This window comes from Falco naumanni, chromosome 14 (genome assembly GCF_017639655.2).
Source record: "Falco naumanni isolate bFalNau1 chromosome 14, bFalNau1.pat, whole genome shotgun sequence".
Lineage (NCBI taxonomy): Eukaryota > Metazoa > Chordata > Aves > Falconiformes > Falconidae > Falco > Falco naumanni.
In genome coordinates this window covers 13,143,038-13,162,615 of record NC_054067.1, presented here as the reverse complement: position 1 = coordinate 13,162,615, position 19,578 = coordinate 13,143,038, and the positions used below count along the sequence as shown (strand labels likewise).

The 19,578-nt window shown below is 57.7% G+C and overlaps 2 protein-coding genes across 3 annotated transcripts; both read right to left on the bottom strand.

Annotated features, from left to right (window-relative positions):
* Positions 1-4,123: 4,123 nt before the first annotated feature.
* On the bottom strand, positions 4,124-8,918 carry LOC121097592 (serine protease 23-like). Its single transcript, XM_040614721.1, is given in 5 exon segments — positions 4,124-4,360; positions 4,362-4,438; positions 4,441-4,725; positions 4,728-5,179; positions 8,845-8,918. Coding segments are annotated over 5 exon segments (1,125 nt in total).
* Positions 8,399-18,845, bottom strand: SLC7A3 (solute carrier family 7 member 3). 2 transcript variants are annotated; one of them, XM_040614675.1, is made up of 12 exons: positions 18,610-18,845; positions 13,540-13,945; positions 13,177-13,335; positions 12,910-13,090; positions 12,701-12,813; positions 11,588-11,810; positions 11,257-11,396; positions 11,075-11,177; positions 10,565-10,776; positions 9,733-9,899; positions 9,337-9,445; positions 8,399-9,231 (listed from the first exon to the last, which is right to left on the bottom strand). In XM_040614675.1, exons 2-12 carry the CDS (start codon positions 13,907-13,909, stop codon positions 9,170-9,172), a joined length of 1,839 nt encoding a protein of 612 aa, XP_040470609.1. In that variant the 5' UTR covers positions 13,910-13,945; positions 18,610-18,845; the 3' UTR covers positions 8,399-9,169. The 2 variants fall into 2 exon arrangements, with proteins under 2 accessions (XP_040470609.1, XP_040470608.1); XM_040614674.1 differs by lacking the exon at positions 18,610-18,845 and adding an exon at positions 15,780-16,175.
* Positions 18,846-19,578: the final 733 nt, after the last annotated feature.

Genomic DNA, 19,578 nt, shown 5'->3' with positions numbered 1-19,578 from the left:
TAGCAGTGCTGGAAGTCATCTACAGTGACCTAGACAGTGATGAGGTCTCCAAAGATCCAGAGGATGGCCTGTGCACACAGGCCATGAATCAAAGTGATACTCTTAACAGCTTGGCAGCGATGTATTGTCCAGATATGGATACACCAGCTGTGGAGAGAGTGTCTTCTTGGCTCCAAAACTTTGAAGAAAGTTTCTGTCCCTCTTGACCCCTACAGGCCAGCACCTTGGCTGTCAGGGGCACCCCAAGGGGTCAGTCCCCTCCTGCCCGGGTCAGGGGAAAGGGAGCCCCAGGCACATGCCATGGGCTGCACTCTGGTTCTTCCTGTGTGACAAGGGGGAGGACAATGGGGAGTGGGATGGTGAACCCACCTTCAAGCTGGAAGCCCGTGTATGCAAACTGGGAGGGAAGGCAGTTGTTACAAAGGGGCCATGCAAGAAGCCTGTCAGCTTTGTTGCTGTAGAGACACAAGAAGGCAATCAGCGATCTCCCAGACATAGAAAGACTGAGGTCACTTCCATTGCCCCTGGTGAGGGGACTTCTGGCCTGGCATTGCAAGGGTCAGACAGTGAATACTCTGAGCAGGAACAGGAACAGAGGGTCCCTGCCTTTGGCCAGGAGGAGGAAAGGGGTGACTGGGTATACTGGGCTGTGTGGATTCGATGGCCTGGCACATCAGACCCACAGAAGTGTAAGGCTGTGGTAGGCGCTGGTGCACGGTGTACGCTGGTGCCATCAGGGTGTAGAGGCACAGAACCCGTGCGGATCTCTGGAGTGGCCGGGGTGCCAAGAATTGTCTGTATCGGAGGCTGAAGTGACCTTAACAGGGGTCAGGTGGGAAAAGCACCCCATTGCGGCCAGCCCAGAGGTCCCTTGTATTCTTGGCATGACTGCCTCAGGAGAGGGTACTTCAGGGACCCAAGAGGTACCAATGGGCTTTTGGTGTAGCCACTGTGAACACCGAGAAGATCAAAGAGCGATCTACCCTGCCTGGCCTCTTGGAAGATCCCTTCATGGTGGGATTGCTGCGAGTTGAAGACCAGCGGGTGCCAGATGCCACCGGGACGGTGCACTGGTAGCAGTATCACACGAGCTGTGACTTCCTGGCTCCCATCCATGAGCTGATTCATCAACTGGAGAGCCAAGGAATGATCAGCAAGACTCACTCACCCTTTAACAGTCCCACATGGCCAGTGCAAAAGTCTGACGAAGGGTGGAGGTTAGCAGTAGGCTATCGTGGCCTGAACGAACTCACACCACCACCGAGTGCTGCTGAACTGGACATGTTAGAGCTCCAACAGGAACCGGAGTCAAAGGCAGCCAAGCAGTATGCTACAGTTGACAATGCCAATGCGTTTTTTTGAATTCCTTTGGCAGCAGAGTGCAGGCCACAGTTTGCTTTCACACGGAGGGGTGTCCAAGACACCTGGAACAAACTGTCCCAGGGGTGGAAGCACAGCCCTACCATTTGTCACAGACTAATCCAAAGTGCACTGGAAAAGGGTGATGCCTCTGGACATCTACAATACATTAATGACATCATCATGTGGGGCAACAAGGCAGAAGAAGTGTTTGAGAAGGGAAAAGAGTAATCAGATTCTTCTGAAAGCTGGTTTCACTGTAAAAAGAAGTAAGGAAATAGAGAATAAATCTTTTGCTTTTCTTTGCTTCCACATGTGACCTTGCTTTTGCTTTATTAAACTGCCTTTATCTTGACCCACAAGTTCCTATTTCCATCTTATTTTCTCCCCCACTGTCCTGCTGAGGAGAGGAGTAATAGAGCAGCTTGGTGGACACCTGGTGTCCAGCCAAGGTCAACCCACTACAACAGTGAGTCCTGCACTTGGTGCAGTTTGTGTATCAAAACCATTTGCTCTGTGACATGAACTGGGGGGGGGGGGAAACATCTCCTGTTGGTATCTTAAAGCTGCTGTCACTTGCAAACACAAAGATGGACACTAAAACGTGGCACAAGTTTTGCTGTGTTTCTCTTGGCTTTTTTCTTGGTGGGGGCTTTTCCTCCTCTTCTGTTTTGCAATAGCTGATGGCTGATGTCAGAAGAAAGTTGCTTATAAAGTGTATGGCTGCTCTGAATAAAACAAGTCCCTATGTTTCACATCTGCAGGTTCTAGGAGAACTTTCCCTATCCTGTCACCTGTTTCACGGTCACAGTGTGTAAAGCAAAACAAAGGCTCAGTATGCACTTCACAGAGAAAGGAACCAGGAACTCCCTTCCCTGCATTGATGAGAGGTTTTCGTCCCATTTTGAGAAGAGCACAGCTAATACTCTCTAATCTATTCTTAGGGTCCAAACAAGGGACCAAAGGAGATGAAAACCCTTTCTGATCAGTCCCCAAGAACATCTCAGCTAGGGCAAGTAATTCCATTGAACAAGTTAAATTCTGTCTGTAAATTAGGTTTGTATTATGTAAATAATAGCAGCTGCTCCCTGCCCAGTAATGTGTAATCATGATTTTTCATGCATTATCTCATCCAAGATAGAAACTGTTGCACACCCATCTGCAGACCAGGCATACAATTTGAATTACTCTAACACTCACATTACCCCAATGTCTCCATAACTGAGCAGGAGAGGCTGTTACTAGTTTGTTAAAATGTCTCCTACCTGTTTGTTTTGCAAGTCAGGTTGCTGTGCCTGCACAACTGTCACAGGTCTTGAAGGAGCTGCATGTTTAGTCTTCAGCAGGTTTAAGCAATGACAGCGCCAGAGAAGCCCGTGATGTGAGCTGCTCCTGAGGTGCAGTGACGAGGAGCAAGACATTGACTTAAGAGCAAAAAGTACAAGCAGTCATCTGTCTAGCCTGGCAAAGCAGCCTCAGTGTGAGGTCCCTTGTGGAGAATGTGAATTACAGAGGGAATAATTGCCTGGGCAAACACAGCAGGGAAACAGGAAAAGTTATGGAAGATGAGGAGAGGTATCAGCCATGATACTCTAGGATTAGTAAAGGAATCTCATGTGTATGGAGTAGGGAAACACAAGGCAAGCTTTCAGTCTGCTCCTGGAAGAGCCTGGTGTGGCCTGTTAGACACATCAGTCCTATGTATGTGACAGAACATGCAGAAATCTGTTCAGTCAGGTGCCTATGACTGCAGAAGGCATCAGCCCATATTTTTGCAAGACACTGTGATTTCAGTTCTACAGAGATCTCCCTGTTCCACTCCAGTCTGAAGGAAGAGTGTCTCCTTCAGCCAGTCCCAAACCAGGGCTAGCAATCTATGCACCATTCCTCTTTCAACAAAACATTTGCAAAGAGATTTGTGCTGACTTTTATTCAAATACATGTATTTGCCTAAAAGAATCCACCTCAAATACTACAGCTGCAGTAAATGTCAGGATCCCTTCCTTCTACAGCAATCCCAGACAGAACCAAAGAGAGATGAGAAAGTTTACAAGTCAGTAGGTGCTCCCAGATCTTGGCCTGTGCTGCCACATGTAGGTACCCACGTGGCACCGTGCTGCATCCATCGGAAGAGGTGTCCTTGCCAAGAGTGTTGCCAAGCACAGCGGCTGCCAAGGTCCTGGATCAGCCCCTCCTGCCCTGGCTGAGCTCCTGACCGTGGCACACTCTGTGCCCAGAAGGCTCAGGCTCCAGGGCTGCCTTTCAGACACCTTTCATCAGCACACAAAGGTCCTGTTAGGAGAGGTAACCCTTTGTCCTCACATTGCTGGGGCAGAGCCAAGCTTGGCTGTGCAGCCAACAGACTGAGAAGAGATGAGACCCAAGAGAGCCCAGGCACAGCTTAGCAGCAGGCTGCCTCTCCAAGCCACGAGCAGTTAACACGCTGGAAGCAGAGGCCACTTTCCCTAGCCAACAGCCAAGCTCTTTCTGTGAAGAACTCTGATGCTAAGTCCATGCCAGCACCAACCAAAGGAGCCTAAACCACCCTTCAGGCTTCCTGGGGAATCAGGACTTGGACTCCAGTGAGTTTCTGCTGGATCCCTTGTGATCTGTGGAGACCTTTTTCCTTCACCATAGAGAACAAAGTGGAGCAGTTTTGCCAGAAAGTTATGTTCCTTCTCAAGCTCCTTGGCCGTGCTCTCACTCAGGAGCACCACATTCAAAGCCATCTGCACTGGAGAGGGGAAGAGGCAAGCTGTGGTTCTCATTCAGTGTGACAGCTTTTGGAGTCCCCTCTGAGCCGGTAGCAAATCTGAGCAAACTTTAGAGTGGTCAGGCAAATAGCAAGATTATAGTCATGGTGCTCCACAGCTACTTCCAGCCACTGGTGCCCTGAGGAAACCCTGATCACCTTCCTCTCCCATTTGTGCCATATGGGATCCCACACTTTGCCATAGACCCCAGAGGCAGACACACCAGGCCCGGCATCACCGTGCTGGGTCCATGAGCTGGACCATTTCACCCTCCACCCCACAGAAGCAGCAGACCAGCTCGCCCAGCCCATCACTGTCAAACCCGAGAAATCAATCTTCTTCCCAGCTGCCTCCTCCACTGCCAGAGCTGCCATTAGCTTCATGTGCAGGTGCTGGTGTGGTCTGCACAGCTTCAAAAGGGTACAGATGTAGTCCATGCTGACCAAGTTGGAGCCCCGGAACCAGCCCATGGGCACCCACATGCACTGTACACAAGCCCAGCGCATCACCAGCCTTCTCGTCCTGTCGCTAGTGCCCTGCGTTGGTGTCAGGAAACCCACCTTGATCTTCTTGGCCCGCTTCACGTAGCCTTTGCTGTTGTGAATGCAGTGGGGACAAGGTGCTCAGACACCTGCATGCACGTGCAGCCCATGGAGATCTTAACAGTGGCAGAGGAGGGGTAGTTCATCATCCCACTGATGGAAACCCGCCTGTCTGTGCCATAAATCTGGTACTTGCATTGCGCACACTGTCTCCGCTGTCTCCTCTCCACGCCACTTGCCCGGGAACTCACTTCCACCATGTGAGGGTGCAGGTGCCATTGGGGTACAGTCTCATAAGAGAGGTACTCCTGGAAGTCCTGAGGGACCAAGGCAGCCTCCTGATGGGTGCAGGCATGATCACAGCATGTTGCCAGCTCCAGGACAGGCTGTGACAAGAACTGCACTTTGGCTAGTTGCAGCGTGGATGGGGGAACAAAAGCAGCAACCAGATCACCAGATGCAGCACTGGGAAGAAAGGCAAGTAAGAGAAGAGCAACCACCTGGCAGCAAGTCATCGTGCCAGACCTGCAAAGGCAAAGTGAGGAGAGCATTAAGCCTGCATGATTAGAGAGCCGGCCACCTGCCGCGGCTCAGGGCTGGGAGGATTATCGTGCCAGCTACTGGGTCTTGCATGCTTAAGCTCTTACCACAGAAAGCAGAAGGGTTGGGACCTGCCTGGAGCCAGGTGAGTAAGGTGTGATAGGAATCTCACCCAGCACTGGCTTTGATCTCCTGGAGCCCTTCTGGAAGCCAGGCCCAGCAGGCAACCCAGCACTGCAGAAATATCACGACCTGAGGAGTTTGCTCTGTCACACCAGTAACCCTGTCTTCCCCAGAGCAGATTCCCTGGATTCCAGGGTTCAGGTGCTGTTGATGGATGCATCCCACCCAGCAGCCCACTGGCCACCTGCAGGAAGGAGGATCTGAAGGGTACCTGCTTGCTGGTCTTACAGGGAAGAAGGTGCATTAGCTCCTCAGGTTGAAGTATTTGGTGTCCCAGAGCAGTGTGGACCCGCCAGCCTATTTTAACTCCCAAATATATCATTGTACCCCATTTAAAATTTAATTTGCTGCTACATCTCTAGTGCCAGGGACACCCTGTTGTGGCAGGGGAGCAGTGCAGGGCTCAGGATCCAAAGTGCCAGCTCTCCTTCCAATGGCTCAGTGGCACAGCACCCCTCCATCCTGCCCCAAGCCTATGCACCCACATAGGCTCCTCTCAGCAGCCCCCCAGGAGGTTCTTCCTCAGCAAGCAGCTGATGTGCAGTGAGCTGCCTCGATGCCTCCGCTGGGAAAGCCCTGTGTCCCCCAAAGGCAGCCAGGGTCTGCACTGGACACGTGGCAGTGCATGCGGTTATTAAAGTATGAAAGCCACAGGGGATGGGTTGGAGCCAGGTGGGGAGGGAGGCAGAGACGCACCAGCTCTTGGCACCCCCTGCACCCTGAGCCACCAGTGCTGCATCCCCAGCATGGCCCACGGCCAGACTATGTCACGGTCAGACGGTGGCCACAGGCAGGTCTCCTCTGCAATGCTTCCCCATCTGCCTGCCCCCTCAGCATGGCTTGGACCAAACACAGCTGGAGCCAACAACCCTCCAGCTCCCCTTTAAATCCAGGGGGGATGGCAACGGGGAGATCATAAACCACGACCTGGCTATAGCTCCCAGGGGGACCTTCCTGAGTGCCTACCTGGCACTACAGCCAGCAAGATAGCACAGAAACAGGAGCCTGCTCTGCCTCTCCTGCCCATGCACCAGCCCGTGCTTGTGCCCAGTCTGCCTGGCACCCATGCATCGGCAGAGGCACAGGCAGGGGAGCAGCTTTGGGCTTGTTTGGTTCCCTCCAGGGCTCTGCCAGCCGCTCTGTGGGGGCTGGAGCCAACCTGTCGAGGCCCACGGCCAGGCAGCAGACGGGAACACAGCCTGTGCTGCAAATCTGGGTGGTAACTCCCCGCTGACAGGGCAAACGGCAGGCAGCTGTGTGCAGGGCTGGGGACCAGACATCTCAGCAGCAAAGTCAGGCTCTGCTTTTTGCTGCATTTTCTCAGTTTTTAGAATTTTCCCCCTTCCAGACCGGCACAGGAGGGGAAAGCTCACCCTACAGCCCCCAATGCCCGACAGCCTTCACCCAACCCCTCTCTGCACAAGGAGCATCTCAGCAGGCCACATGCAGGCTGGTATGGTGGCAGTTTTGGACAGCACGCTGGGGCTCCACTGGGCTTTACTCACGCACCAACTGATGTGCGGAGGTGTACAGCACCAGCGGGGCCTGGGAAAGGCAGGGTTGCTGCCCAGCAGAGGATGCAGTGCCACCCCCGGCAGCTCTGCCAGTGCCGGTGGAGTGGAAGGAGGTGGCAGGCAGAGGGAGGCAGGGTCCCCCCAAGAGTGGGCTCCCAGGGCTGGGGTGACCCCTCCAGGCAGGCAGCCAAGAGCAGGGTGCCCAGCACAGGGCCTGGGGCACAGGGCCCTGGGACAGGGCTGCTGTGTTCCTGCCAGCACCTGTGCCTGTGGTGGGATGGCACCAACGCACCGCACCGGCACGGGCTGGCAGCTGCCAGACAGCTGCTTCCCTGCCAGGCTGCTGTGGTGGGAGCTGCCCAGAGCTTCCAGCACCCAGCTCCATGTGCAGAGCTCTGCCAGTCCCAATGGGTGCCTGGGATGGGATGCCAGTGCCCAGTGGGATGGCCTGGAGCCAGGTACAGACACGCCTGCGGGCACAGACACACGCGTGGCCACAGGCATGGATGTGCACCCACGCATGTGGACGGGGGCACAGACAAAGGCACGGGGGGGGCCGCAGCAGCGCTGAGCCAGAGGGTGAGGGCTGCAGCCACATCGTGGGCCCGTTGCCCGCCAGGCTTGGGCGACAGCACCTGAACCCGTCTGCACGGGTGCTGGGGGTCTGCCGGCTCAGGGCTCAGCAGGGCCCCGTGTGCTGCCCCTGGCCGAAGGTACCCCTGAGGTGGGGTGGTGAGACCCAGCACAGCACACTGAGGCACTGGCATGACCAGGAGAGCTGGAAGAACCAGCGAGGAGCCAGTGCCAGGAGTCAGCTGTGCCTGAGGGCTGGAGCCTGAGGCTCTGGCAGGTACCCCCCCCCCCCAGCAGGGCTCACAGTTCCAGCCCAGGGGCCAAGCAGAGCTGACGGTGTGAGGCCTTTGCTGCTGACCATGCAGTGACCCTGTTCCACTGCCAGTAAACAGGGAGAGATACCAAACCCACACAAGATACATCTGCCCTAAATTAGTTTATTTTGTAAAATAATGTCAGGGCTGATTTAGACCAGACCAGAGTCTGGGAAATCATGATCTCACATGGATGCAGCCCAGCTTCTGGCTGTGCTTCCTCTGCAGGCCATTACTGGAGCCTCCAGGAAATATTTCCAAGGTCTTTATTGCAGCCACTGCCCTGGTGACACACTCCCACGCAGCACAGAGCCTGCAGGGGGGACCGTGGCAGGCTGGAGTCCTGCTCACAGGTGCCAGAAAGGTACCAGCAGTGCTGGGTTGAGCTGGCCTGGAGCACTGCTCCACAGTCCCTGGCTCACTGTCCCAGCGGACAGCGTGAGGGCTGGTGGCTCCAAGCAGCAGGTTTCAGGCAGGGAGCTCCCCCAGCACAGCCAGCTGTGGCCAAGCCCTGCTCTGTGCTGGCACCAGCTTGGCACCCAGCCCAGTAACACGTGGGGTCCTGCCCGGGGGTCTGTCACCATGGGGCATTAACATGAGATACAGCCGGACCATAGCCAGACACTTAAAAAATATTTATTTTAATAGGTATAAAAGTTGACATTAAACCACCAATTATACAAAGATACACGAGGTTGGACACTGGTACAGCTACACTACGGACATCTTCACAGACACCCGAGCTAGAAGCTCACACCAAGCAGCATGGCCAGGGCAGTACGGGGCTCAGTGTGGGATGCAGATCCCAGCACAGAGGGTTTTGGCCAGCTGAGCCCCGTGCTGCTGCGGAGTACCGGACTGTTGGCAGCACGAGAACAAGATGCTCCCAGCTTTGTCATGGCTGTCATGTACGCACCCCGTGCTTGGAAAGCATGGAGAGGAGGTGTGACCACAGCCACACGACAAGGACAAATGGAATGAATACAGCTGCATCATCACATGGGGCCTGTTGTGCGCAGGGAAAGCAGCATTTCCAACAGCAGCTTCCATAGCAGGAGTGCCATACCAGTCGATGGGGCTGAGGGGATGGCAGAGACCAGCCTCGTGCCACAAACGCTCCCACGTGGCCCGGGGACTCATCTTGTGACCTCTGGTCTGTGAAGGTAAAGGGCAGCGCACAACCTGGCTCCGCAGTCCTGACTCTGGAGCTCGCTCCCCATGGGAGAGGGAATGGATATACCATGTAGATCATGACTGTATCATGTAGTTCCTGACTGGGAACACTGGCAGAGGTCCATGGAGTGCTGGTGCCTGATCCCTCAGACCGCAGCAGCCCCAGGGCTGAGGTCCAGTCCAGGGTGGTGCAGAGGCTTTTCTACTGTGGCACAGGGTTACTCTGCATTTTTCCCTTCCACACTGTTCCGAATCCCGTAGCCGAAGTAAATCATAAAACCTGCAGGACAGTTTCCACAATGAAATGTGTGGCAGCAGGCTGCCAGTGTAACAGCCCCCCAGGGGAGACCCCGCAACACCACACTCTCCTCTGCAGAACACCTACCGAGGGCCATCCAGATGGCAAACCGCACCCAGGTGCCGGCACTCAGCTGTACCATCAACAGGATGTTAATGAAGATGCTGAAGATTGGCAGGAGCGGGAGGAAAGGTACCTGGTGAGGGACAAGAGGTGCTGTGTCAGCTGTAGCGGTTCCTTGAAGCACCCGGCTGGGGTTCAAAGGTCCTCATGACTACAGAGGGACCCCCACCCCTGCCACAGCCCAGAGAGCACCCAGGCCCTTCCACGGTGGGACTGCACCTTGGAGAGCTGTGTCTTGGGACCCTGGGCTCTCCTGATGGCGACTGCCTGGCCGTGAGCCCTGGCAGATCCTGCAATGGCCCAGACCCTGCCAGGAGCCTGTGGGGCCACAGACGCCAAGCTGCCGGGGGCTGCACTCACTTTGAAGTTCAACTGCGCGTTGCTCTGCGGCTGCCTCCAAACGATGATGGTGGGAATGAGCAGAGCCACGATGAGCAGCACCAGGGCCACAATGCAGCCCACGCTGCCGCTCTTCAATGCAGACACCTTGAGGGTCAGGACCACGCAGATGACCATGATCAGTGTGGCTGCAAAAGAGGGGGCAGTCAGGGAGCTGCATGGCATGTGGTGTCCCTGGGACCCTGAGCCTCACCAGCGGCTGGGCTGAGGCACCCATTCCTCTCAGTTAGGTATGGGTGCAGCACATGCTGTCTCCAACACCCACCCCAAAGCCTCAGAAAAGCACTTTGCCAGGGGAACTCGCCAGCCTGGCAAGCCGAGGGGAGCCTGCACTTGGCTGGGCTCAAACCCAGCTCTGATGTTTACCCAGACCTGGCTAAGCTGCCCCGTTCTAGCTGCACAATCAAGCCATTGATGGACGGATCAAATCTTGCCCGAGTGCTCTCAGGGGGCTGGAAACCACCCTTGCTGGGTGGCCAGCCTGGGCCACGCTTGTCAACAGGGAGCTCCCATGACCACCTGCCCATGCCTGGCTTAGCACCCACGTCCTCCATCAGACATCGTGCGGCTCAAACCCCAGCTGTGCCCTGCGCTTGGCACCCTGCTCAGGGCAGAGGAGGCCCAGTGCCTGCTGGCACTGCCAACAGCAGCTGGCAGCCTATGCTGCCCGGCCCCTCTCTGCTGCCCAGCATGCCCACCATCCCTTCCCAGCTCTGCGGAGATGCGCGAAAATGCTCTGGCCCTCTGGCCCCCAACAGGAGGCGACATCGGCCACCGGCTCCCGCTCACTCACCAATGACTGAGACACAAACGTAGACAATGCGCCCCGAGAGTGCAGTGGGGGTGTCTGTGGGTGGGTTGAAGAGTGTCACCAGGGACAGTGTCTCTTTCTGCTGGGCATTGGTGGTGGTGACAGTTGGGTTCATGATCACCCTCTCCTCCTCATTCCCATTCAGCTCCAGCAGTTCCATGGCCTTTGGAGAGTTCAACTGCCCAGACTGGTACCTGAGCAGACGGGACAAGCTGCAGTGAGGCCAGGGAACCTCCCAGCCCATGAGGACAGTGGACAGCACCTTCATACCCCTCCCATTCCCCCAGCCCCATGTGCTGCTCTGGCCCCTGCAACAGCCACTCCACGGATGTGCCCGGAGACACCACACAGGCTCTTGTGAGCAGGCTCCATCCCGAGGGCTCGATGCTTCCCCAAACTGCATCCCCCTGGGAAAAAGCTGTGGCCACAAGCCCCAGGCTCAGTGCAAGGCACATCCACCCCAGGCACTGCCACACAAGAGAAGGCACCCACCGGAGGATGAGCACACACACTGCCACCAGGGAGTAGGCCAGCAGCGTGCCAACCGACATGAGGTCCACCAGGTCCTTCAGGTCAAACAGGAAGGCCATCATCGCTGCAACAAGGACATGCAGCATGAGCGTGGCTCCAGACCATTGTGAGGCCAAGTGCGAGGCAGTGGCCAGGAGCCTTACCTGCAAGAAGCCCAGAGGTGATGGTGGCTAACAGAGGGGTCTTCGTGCGGCTGTTGATGTTGGAGAGGAACTTGAAGAGCAGCCCGTCCTCTGCCATCGCATAGATCACACGGGGCATGGGGAACATGGAGCCCAGCAAGCTGCCGCGGGGAGAGATGGTTCAGGGCCCACCAGGCAAACTGCCCATACCCACCAGCCAGATGGGGATGGGACCAGCCCTGTGCCAGCAGCAGGACAGCAGCCAGACAGGGCAAACCCCTAGCCCAGCCGGGATGAGTGCTGCCGGTCCCCATGCCATTCCAGGCAGTGCCGGAGATGGAGCCAGTCCTACCTGGTGGAAAGGGCACAGAGTGAGCCGACGGCAACGGCGTAGCGCGCAGGCTCCCAGCCCACCACCTTGAAAGCCTCAGGCAGGGGGCTCTCCTTGTTCAGGAGGAAGTAGGGCACCATGAGTGTCAGGGCCGCGGAGACCCCGAAATAAGCCACAAAGCAGATGAGCAGGGACACAATGATGCCAATGGGGATCGAGCGCTGTGGGTTCCTGGCTTCCTCCCCTGTGCAGAGACAAAAGACAACATCCACCCCTGCTCTACACACAGCACAGGGCAGCTGGCCCTGTGGGATGAGCCACAGCAAGGACTTTCCATGGCAGCATGGGGCTGGGCGGCAGCAGCAGGCAAGGGCTGTTGGAGAGGAGGGGTTCCCAGCCATGCTGCTGCACTGGCAGAGGCTTCAGCACTGCCAAGAGCAGAGGCACAAGGCTGCAGCCCCAACTTCCAGGCATGTGGCCACCCAGGGCTTGCAGCCTCCCAGTTGTGCTGGCCCTCCGCCCCCACCAGCAGCTCCCATTCCCTGCATATCGCACGGAATGCAGATCCTCTGTCTGCATCAGCACAGCAACACAGCCACCCTCTGCCCCCGGCCGTTGCAAAGGCATGCTCTCCAGCTGCACCGCACTCCCTGGCAAGGGGCTTGGCGGCCAGTGTAGGAGGGAAGGAGGAGGCTGCTGGGCAGCCCCTGGGGCCAGGGAGGCACAGGCAGGGAGGTCAGGCAGAACAGCCTGTACCAGCCACCCACTAAGTAGATTCCTGGGGGAATGAGAGGAAATTAAGAGGGCTCCCTGTGCTCCACAGAGCGGCAGTTCTGCATGAACTCAAGTCATTTAGAAAAATGTTGCTTGAAGCTAGGAAATAAGCAGGAGGCAATAGCAATTCCCAGCACTATCACAGCCTGGAGTCATCAGTAGAAGGGCTCCCTGCTGCCCCGGGAGCATCTCTGCTCCCACCACATGGTGTGGGGAGCCCCTTTGCCTGGGGAAGGGCAGGCTGTGAGCCCTTCTGTTCTGGCCCAGCTGGGGACAGAACCACCATGGGGAAACCTCCCAGGAGTGGTGGGATGGGCATTCGTGGGGAAATGCCCACGCCGCCATCGCCCAAGGCCGTACCTGTGGTGGCAATGCAGTCAAAGCCCACGAAGGCATAGAAACAAGTGGCAGCACCAGTCAGGATCCCTTCCAGTCCAAAGGGGACAAAGCCACCAGAGCCAAAGGCCTTTTTCCTGGAAAGGAGGGAGGAGGGCAGCTGCCATGGAGTCCATGGACAGCAGGGCCAGTGCCAGCCCTGTGCCAGACCCTGGCCTGCTTGCTCTCCTCACATAGTATCATTCGTCGGCTCCAAGTACGAGAGGTTGCTGTAGTCCTCTTCTGAAAGCTGCCAGTTTCTGATGTCTCCCTTCACAAAGCCAGCAATGATGACAAAGCCCAGCACCACCAGGTTCACCGCCGTGAAAATTTTGTTCACAAGGGCAGATTCACTGACGCCAAAGGCCAGCAGTGCTGCAGGGATGGAAGAGATGAGTGGGGACCTGCTGGGCTCCCATGCCACCACCTACAGTCACACAGAGCTGCTCCTACACACTCACCAGTGAGCAACACAATCAGGATCAGGGCAAAGAAGTCCAGGCGCTCGGCCAGCAGCCCCGGAAGGTGCAGTGTGGTCTTGCTCATGAAGAAGGTAGAGATGTGGTTGCCAATGATGTTGTCAAATGCCGCACTCCAGGCTCGAGCCACGCTGGCCGTACCTGGTTGACGGCAAATCTGTCCATCAGTCCAAGCCCAGGGCAAAGCAGCACTGGCCACCCTCAACCCAGCACCCACCTCCCTGATGATGCCACCTCACACCCTGCTTCCACAGCACCAAAGGCTGCCTCCATGAGCCCCTCACAGCCAGTGCGGTGCTGAAAGGAGCCCAGGCACACATGCCAACACCCTGCCTGGTCCCGTACCTATCACATAGGAGAGGATGAGGTTCCAGCCGGTTGTGAAAGCCCAGATTTCACCAACAGTGACATAGCTGTAGAGGTAGGCAGAGCCGGTCTTGGGAACGCGGGCTCCAAACTCTGCATAGCAGAGTCCGGCCAGTACCGATGAGAGAGCAGCCACCAGGAAGCAGAGGACAATGGAGGGACCAGCCGTCTCCTTGGCCACCTCCCCGGCCAGCACGTACACACCGGCCCCAAGCGTGCTGCCCACCCCCAGAGCTATGAGGTCCAGTGTGGAGAGGCAGCGAGCAAAACGTGTGTCCTCAGAGCTCAGATCCACCATGCGCCGGCGGATCAGCTTCTTCCCAATACTGGTCATTTTTCTCCTAAGCATCTTCTCGCGTGGGTGGTGCTCAGCTGCTCAAAACCCCTGCAAGAGAAGGGACTGTAGGAGCGTAAGCCCACACCACAGGGAGCAGAGCTGGCAGCAATGCCCACAGGAGCTGTGCCTGCTCCTGACTGACCCAGCAGCACCAAGCCCCTGCCACACTGGTGGGGCAGAGCCTGTGGTAGCTCCCTCCAAGGCACCGCGGGACTGCACGTACCCCACCTGCGCAGCCCCTGTGTCAGGAGAGTGTGCCAGGGATGAACCCAGCAGGTTCATGATAGAAAACAGGGTCATTGCACGAGCCCCGCGTGGTCCCCTCCACCGCGCCCCCAGGCACACCCCAGAGCTTGCACAGTCTCCCAGCAACTCCCCACTGATTTGGCAGCCTAGAGATACCTCAGCCCAAACTTGACTGCTGGCACATCCCTCTGGCCTGGTGTGTGGGCACGCACAGCAGCGATGGCAGGGAGACAAAGCATTCCTCCAGTGGAGGATTTGGCAGGCTGGGCTGACTCACTGGGATACGGCCATTCCTCCTCCCTTGCTCCCAGCATCTGTACCTCACCTCGGCAGGGAGGCTAAACACGCAGCACAGGCCCCTGGAGCACATCCCTCGTGTGCTGATGGTGCTTGCCCAGCAGCCCACATGCTCCGCAGGCTGCAGTTGGCTCTAAATGTGCGACACCCCCATTCCCCTTGCTCACAGCAGCTGCCCATCCCAAAAAAGTTCTGGGAGATGAGCACCCTGTGGAGCAGGCAGCTGGCACAGAGCGAGAGGAGCTGCAAGGAAATCGGCTCCCAGTGCCCATGGCTGGCTCCCCCTGCCCAGCACAGGACCGCCTGCCCACCAGCGCCTTCCCTGCACCAGCTGCTCCCTTAACTGGGAAGTGAAAGATGCTCCAGGCCAGGCAGCTGGGGCAGCACCAACATCACCCTGTATGGGTCAGCGTAAGTCCACCCGGGGGTAACTGTGGTGTTTTTCACTGAGGGGATTACCAGGGTTGCTAGTGGCAGCCACCGGCTTGGCTGCTTCCCCATAACCAGCAAATCAGGCCTGTTTCAGGAGAAACCTCCCCATGAGCTGGCACAGGCCGTGTTCAGCCTTGGCCAAAGGTGCCACCCCAGCGTGGGACAGCCTCTGGGCCAGGCTGCAAGGCAGCAAGTGCCCCAGCACTGGTACCCTCGCCAGCCACTGCCCTGACAGCTCCGGCTGCCTTTCCCAGGGCTGTTCGATGGCTCCACGGATTTCTGACACCCGACACAGGCTCTGCAAAAACTGCAAGCCCGGGGCTGGCAGCAGAAACGCACTCGGCCCTTATTCTCAGAGCAGCGCAGAGAAAAACGTGGTCGGCGCCGAGCACGAGGATGTGGGATAGCGCCCCCCCCAGCCCCCGCGGGCCCCGCCGCGCCGGGACTGGCCGTGCCCGGCGGAAGGCACACACTGAGCACCCAGACCCCCGCCGAGGGCAGGGTGGGCTGGCCCCAGGCCCGAGAGGTGTCTCGCAGAAAGCCACGCTGCCACCCGGGATGGACAGCACGCAGCGAGCCACGGGCGGGGCAGAGGAAAAACAACGTGTCGAGCGACAGCTCCCGCCGGCGGCACCCTCCCGCCGCATCCCCGTGCCCCCCGCATCCCGCCGCGGCTCGGGGCAGGTGCCGGGGGCCGTCAGCCCCCGCTCGGGACCCTCGCCCCAGCCCCCGCGGGAGCATCTCCAGCCCCGGGGAGCTACCCAGCCAGGCTCCGTGTGGCCGAGGAGCCCGGCGCTGTCCCGGGGACGGCAGGACCGGCCCCACGCGGGGGCGGCGGCTGATGCAAGCGCAGCACCGGTTGCGCCAGACCGCGCCCGGCCCGGCGGCGGTGCCCGCCGCGACTCACCGGCGGCTCGGGTCGGCTGGATCCGGTGCGGTCCCGGTCAGGTCAGGTCAGTTCAGTTCAGTTCAGCACCGCTCCGCTCGCACCGGGACTGCCGCCGCCGCTGCCGCCGCCGCGGGTGATGAAGAGCTGCCCGGCCCCGCCCGCCGGATGCCGGAGCGTACCGCCCCCACCTCCAGCGAAGCGCCGTGAACGGGCACCGGTGGCTGGACGCGCCCGGGCGGCTCCTCCCGCTCCCCGCGCCCCGGACGAGCAGGGCAGCCGGTGCGGGGCAGCCCGTCACCTCCCAGTGCCACCCCTGCCCACTGCCCCGCGCCGTGCCGCTCCCCAGGTGACAGATTTAAAAAAATATAAATTCAAGTTATAAATGGCACCGGGGGGTGGGGCGGGCACAGACACCCCCCCCGGGGCCCCCAGCATCGGGGGGCGGGGCAACGTTACCGCGGGCGGCAATGCCGAGCCCAGGGCAAGGACCATGCGGCCGGCGGCATCCGCCGTGCTCCCCCCAACAAAGGCCACGGGGGAGGCGGCTGAGGGTCCCCTGAGCCCAGAGGTGCCGGGAGGGCAAAGCCTGCCCCGGGACGGGGAGCAGCGGGGTGGCCGGCCCTGCCACAGGCAGCCCGAGGCATGGAGGGGGGCTCTGCCCCCACCCGCATGTGTTCTGCAGGCAGCGAGTCCCGGCCAGCGCCCACGCTGCTCCGCTACAGTCTGCTCAACTCCGGGAGCAACAGGCAGCTCTAAGTGATGGGAAACACCAGGTTCCGGAGAGCTGTTTGGAGCCGGGCCGGCAGGCAGGAGCCAGCATCTTTCTGCACACGCAATCCGGCCTTCGCAATTCACCAGCACCCATTCAAACGGGCAGCGATTCACGCCTGCCCCCCGCCCCCCCCCCCGCAGCAACCTGGAAGCGCAGCTGGCAGGCAGTGACGTAGGCTCCCCTCCCGCTCTCAGCCCTTGCGAAGGAACCATGACGCAGCAACACCCCTTCCCCTCCCTGCCCCCACGCTCCCCACTGGGAAACGGTGAGCTCCCAGGAATCCCCCACAGCCTTGCTCATCGCGCCCAGATGCTTCCGGCCCCACCGCTGAGGGTGCTGCTGGGCAGGACCCGCAGCACCGCGGGCGCAGCAGGGCTCCATGGGGTGACATCCCAGCCCAGCCAACCACAGGCTGGGTACCCAGAGCAGCGGGGGCGGGAATAACATCAAGACTTGCCTTGTCCTGGAAACCCTCTCGCTACAGCAGCTCTCAGGAGGCAATTTTGGCGGGGAGCAGTACTGGGGCAGCAACTGTGGCTCCAGCTCCCTGACCTCACACGCAGCTCCACATCCATCTTCCCAGTGCCCCATCCTCACCTCCCAGTCTACCACTCTCCCCCCTACCCAGTTCAGGGCCCTGATCCAGCAGCACAGGCCAAGGGCCTGGAGCAGGCAGAAGCACGGAGCAAGCCACATCTCGACAGGACCGGCGGGAAAGCAGACAGCAGCAAGGCGTGCATAGCCAGCTCCAAGGAGGGTAGGAGGTGGCTCCAGCCTGGAAAGGGGGCCAAAAGCCCTGCAGAAGCAGATGTAAATCAGTTCTTGGAGCCCCATCACCTTTTATGACTGCAGCACAGAATATCTCAAATTGGAAGGGACCCATAAGTATCACTGAGTCCAACTCCCTGCTCCTTGCAGGACTACCTAAAGCTAAAACATATGACTAAAGAGTGTTGTCCAGATGCTCCTTGAACTCTGACAGGGTGGTGCCATGACCACTTCCCTGGGAGCCTGTTCCTGTGACTGACCACCCTCTCAGTAAAGAACCTTTTCCTAAGAAAAGAGACCAGCACCTCTCCCCCCTCTGCCCCCCTTGAGGAAGCTGCAGGCTGCGATGAGGTCACCCCTCAGCCTTCTCTTTTCCAAGCTGAACAAACCAAGTGACCTCAGCCGCTTCTCCTGAGTCGTGCCCTCAAGGCGTCTCCCCATCTTCACCACCCTCCTCTGGACACACTCTAACAGTCCGATGTCCTTCTCGTGGTGAGGTGCCCCAAACCGCACGCAGTGCTCCAGGTGGGGCTGCACCAGCGCGGAGCAGAGAGGAGCAATCCCCTCCCTCGCCTGGCTGTGCCGCGCTCGATGCACCCCAGCACACAGCTGCTGCCAAGGGATGCTGGCGACTCGTATTCAACTTGCCATCAACCCAGACCCCAGATCTCCTCCCACAGGGCTGCTCTCCAGCCTCTCGCCCCCCAGTTTGTGTGTATAACCAGGATTACCCTGTCCCAGGTGGAGAATCCGCCTCTTGCTCTTGTTAGATTTCACACAGTCGGTGATTGCCCATCTCTAGTCTACCCAGATCTCTCTGTAAGGCCTCTCTATCCTCCAGGGAGTCCGCAGCTCCTCTTAGTTTAGTATCATTGGCAAAATTACATTTGATTCCTGCGTCCAGATCATTTATAAAAACATTAAAGAGCACTGGCCCTAAAACTGAGCCCTGGGGAACCCCACTGGTGACTGGCCCCCAACCTGATGTGACCCCATTTACTATAACCCTTTGAGCCTGACCCGTGAGCCCACCGCCCACCCAGCATATTATGGACCTGCTGAGTGGTGTGCCGGACAGTTTATCCAGGATACCATGAGAGATGGTATCAAAAGCTCAGCTAAATCCTAAATCCACCCCATCTACTGGCTTCCCTTGGTCAACCAGATAGGTGACTCTGCCATAAAAAGAAATTAAGCTGGTTAAGCAGGACTTTCCCCTTGTTTATCTGTGCTGTCTCTGACCAATGACTGCACTGTCTCTCAAGTGTTTTTCAGTAACTTCCAGAATAACCTTCTCCATAATCTTACCAAACACCGAAGTGAAACTGACAGGCCTCAGGGTCTTCCTTCTTACCCCTCTTGAAATCTGGGACAACATCCACCAGCTTCAAGTTGACTTGGCCCTCTCCAGACTCCCAGGACCACTGAAAAATAATGAAGAGGCCCCACAATGACATCAGCCAGCCCTTTCAGTACCCTAGGCCCCACGGATTTATGTGAATCCAGCTGGAGCAGCAAGTCTCAAACAAGTTCGGGGGCAGCTGCGAGTTTATCATCCCCTCAGCCATGGTCTTCCAACACAGGGCTCCAGGGGTCCCAGGGCCCATCCTTGGTGTTGAAGACAGAGGTGAAGCAGGCATTAAGTGCTCCTGCTTTCCCTACATCCCTGTTCATGAGGTGACTGACCTTGTCAAGCAATGGACCAAAGATACCTCTGATTCTCCTTTTGATATTAACGTATTTTTAAAAGCCCTTTTATTGTTCTTCAGAGTGCTGGCCAGCCTGAATTCTAGTAAAGCTTTGGCTACACTGATTTTCTTCCTACAGTGGTAGACAGCATCTCTGTAGTCCTCCTACGTTGCCTGTCCTTGCTTGCACACTTTCCTTTTCCACCTAAGTTCTAGAAGATCCCTGCTCAGCCAAGCCAGTCTTCTGTTTTGCTTTCTTGACTTCTGACTTTGGGATTGCCTGCTCCCATGTCTTAAGAGATGGTTCTTAAAAAATGACCAGCATTCATGGACCCAAATACTTCAAAAGCAGATTCCCAGGGGACCTTACTAACTAGCTCTTTCAGCAACCTGAAGTCTGCTCTCCCAATATTCAGGGTCAAAGTGTTGCTGGAGTTTTTCTCCCATCACCAACGATTTGAAAACTCAACTATTTCATGATCACTGTGACTAAGACAGCCACCAGTCACTGCTTCACCCACAAGTATCTCTGTTTACAAACAACTAATCTAGCAGGGCACTCTTCCTAGTCAGCTCCCTCAGTACCTGC

What these genes read in the sequence shown, in the direction of transcription:
- SLC7A3 (XM_040614675.1), bottom strand. Translation starts at nt 13,909, where the DNA reads ATGCTTAGGAGAAAAATGACCAGTATTGGGAAGAAGCTGATCCGCCGG. An exon ending in ACGCGCAGTTGAACTTCAAA is followed by an intron (nt 9,446 to 9,732) that starts GTGAGTGCAGCC and finishes GTCCCTCACCAG; the next exon opens with GTACCTTTCCTCCCGCTCCT. An exon ending in TGCCATCTGGATGGCCCTCG is followed by an intron (nt 9,232 to 9,336) that starts GTAGGTGTTCTG and finishes ACTGTCCTGCAG; the next exon opens with GTTTTATGATTTACTTCGGC.